Source organism: Panicum virgatum, chromosome 9K (assembly GCF_016808335.1).
Source record: "Panicum virgatum strain AP13 chromosome 9K, P.virgatum_v5, whole genome shotgun sequence".
Taxonomy (NCBI): domain Eukaryota; kingdom Viridiplantae; phylum Streptophyta; class Magnoliopsida; order Poales; family Poaceae; genus Panicum; species Panicum virgatum.
The window spans coordinates 7653593-7656170 of record NC_053144.1 but is presented as its reverse complement, the minus strand read 5'-3'; the positions used below and the strand labels follow the sequence as shown (position 1 = coordinate 7656170).

Sequence of the window (2578 nt, the reverse complement as noted above, 5' to 3'; positions counted from 1 at the left end):
TGCACACACTGTTTGGAGGATACCGATAATATATGGTTGACTCACTGCAGAAAGTGTGTATATATGGGTCATCGTCAGTTTCTTCCCGTTAGACATCAGGAACGGGTCCGGTAACTGAAGTCAAAGGTAGTCGGACGTGCGGTAGAGACTGCAAATCAACGAGGCTACTCTATGCTTTGCCACGAAGCAAACCGGCTTCAAAAATCCCGGGCATCACCAGCTTCCTCCTCCACAAATAGAGCCCGATTGCCTTCTCTTTTTCCAGCGAATCACTCGTCCGCGCAATCATCTTTCCATCCCTCTTCGCGTCGGGGGGTCCGGCCAAACCAAGGACTCAAACCAGCTTGGCGTCGTATTCTTCTCCCCACCTTTCCCCAACCTCCCGGCTCCTGCAATCCGATCTCCTCCCCCCTCCCACCCAGATCATGCGCAGCTCCGCCGCCGCCCAGCCCCCTCCTCCCGCCGCCATGTACGGCTCCGGCCCCGCCTACGTCGCGCCGGCCTCTTCCTCCCCCGGCGGCGGCGGGTACTCCTACGGCGCCGGCTACGCCAAGATCCCCACCAACCCCGCGCCCCCGTCGGCCTACCCCTACCCGAGCCCCAACCCTCCCCCGCCGCAGGTCTCCACCCAGGCCCCGATCCAGGACCCCACGGCGCCGCCGTCCCCGCTCGCCAGGGCGGCCGAGCTCGTCACGCGCTTCCGCGAGCAGGGCCAGGCGCTCATCGCGGCGCGCCGGCCCTGGGCCGAGGTCTTCCGCGCGCCGGCCTTCTCCAAGCCGCCCTCGCTCGGGGAGGCCGTCGCCCGGATGCGCCGCAACACCGCCTACTTCCGCGCCAACTACGCGCTGGCCGTGGTCGCCGTCTTCGCGGCCTCGCTGCTCTGGCACCCGGGGACGCTCTTCGCGCTCCTCTTCCTCTGCGCCGCCTGGTTCTTCCTCTACTTCGCGCGCCCCGCGCAGGGGGGCCAGCCGCTGAGGGTCTTGGGGATGGAGTTCGACGACGGCAGCGTGCTCGCCGCGCTCTGCGGCGTCACCGTTATCGCCATGCTCTTCACCAACGTCGGGTGGAACGTCGTGGGGTCCCTCATGGTCGGGGCCGCGCTGGTCGGCGCCCACGCGGCGCTCAGGTCCACCGACGACCTCTTCCTCACGGAGCAGGATGCCGCCGGGGACGGCCTGGTGGCCGCATCCGGGCCCATCCTGCCCACCTACGTCCGTATTGGTTGATCCCGTGCCTGGCCGTGGTGTGATGATGGTCTCCAAGGTGCAGTCTCTCCAGAGCTCGGCACTCTTGATGTATTGGTTGGTTGCAATTTCTTTGTAATTACCATGCTTAGCAGTTGGATTTGATCACCGTGTCTAATATTGGTTGTCTTGTGGGTGTGTAAACATGCTAGATTTGCTTGTCACATTATGTTTGTGGTGAAATGCAATGGTACTATGAACATATGAAGCCATTGCTGGAATCAGATGGTCATTGGCATGGTGGTGGTGGTGTTCATTTGTGATTCTGTTATATCTGAGAATGACAATTGCGATTTTGCCTGCACATTATAATGCTGACGTTTCAAGCTCAGCTCTCTCAGTGCATTTGGTAAATTTCTAGCACATGGAGTGAGGGTGCATCCTGTAGAATATATTATCTGACTTGTGCCTTGCCGTAGATCCATATTTCCGTTTCCACAGCCCTGTAGTGCCTGTATATGTCCATCACCGTTGACCTTTAGACTATCTCAATATATGTGAAGTATAGTATCTTTTTTTTTTTTGAAGAAGTATGTGTGAAGTATAGTATCATGGCCTGAATTTTGATGCGAAAATCATGTTGTGTCCACGATCTTGTTCCTTCTTCTGTCTGGAATTTTGGATGCTGCTGAACTTGACTCTGCATGTGTGTAATGTATTTTCTGTCCACTTGAGCTATTTCTCCCTTCTGTGATTAGGAGGTGCTGCCGCATGCCTGAATACCTATTTGGCCTATAACTTTGGATAAGCAGCAACTCCGAAAGAAAGAAAGCCTTGGAGATGCCCAACTGTACTGTGGAAACTGCTCTTTCTTATGTAGTATAACAGTTAACTACATTGCATCTGCAGTGCGTCAGTTTTGGTGACATTTTGCTTGCTGGGACACTTGCCTGAATTTCTGAACCACTGGAGATTCAGGCTTTGCCAGGAGGCAACGGAAGTGAAACCTCCGTGTTCCTTCATGATCCAGAGGCAGAGGATGCTCTCCCAGTGGGATGGCATTCTCAATGCTGTTCACAAACTCTCTTTTTTTTGCATCAATTTGCGCTGGATCACTAGTTGACATACTCTTCTCTTCTTCTTCCAAGGCATGCGCCTGTGTGTGGGCGCCGATGGACCAACAGCTATTTCTGTCCTCTTTGTGAGCGAAACCAGGGAACAGTCCGTCACCTGCTCTTGTTGTGCCCTTTTGCCTGCAGTCTCTGTAGCATGATGGGTCGGGTGTAATTCTTTTCAGGCGACAATCACCTGGAGGCGCCCATAATTCTTGTTTCAGCGTTTTGGCTGAGGAAAATAATTTTCGCGCTTCTTATTAATATACAGTATGCTGGCAA

At 54.8% G+C, this 2578-nt stretch overlaps 1 protein-coding gene across 1 annotated transcript; it reads left to right on the top strand.

Annotated features, from left to right (window-relative positions):
- Nucleotides 1-238: 238 nt before the first annotated feature.
- Nucleotides 239-2578, top strand: LOC120649814 (PRA1 family protein B6-like). Its single transcript, XM_039926714.1, has 2 exons — nt 239-1263; nt 1943-2578. The coding sequence occupies exon 1, from the start codon at nt 426-428 to the stop codon at nt 1224-1226; it is 801 nt and encodes a 266-aa protein (XP_039782648.1). The 5' UTR covers nt 239-425; the 3' UTR covers nt 1227-1263; nt 1943-2578.

Excerpts from the sequence above, each read along its gene's own strand:
- LOC120649814 (XM_039926714.1), top strand. The coding sequence starts at position 426 with ATGCGCAGCTCCGCCGCCGCCCAGCCCCCTCCTCCCGCCGCCATGTAC.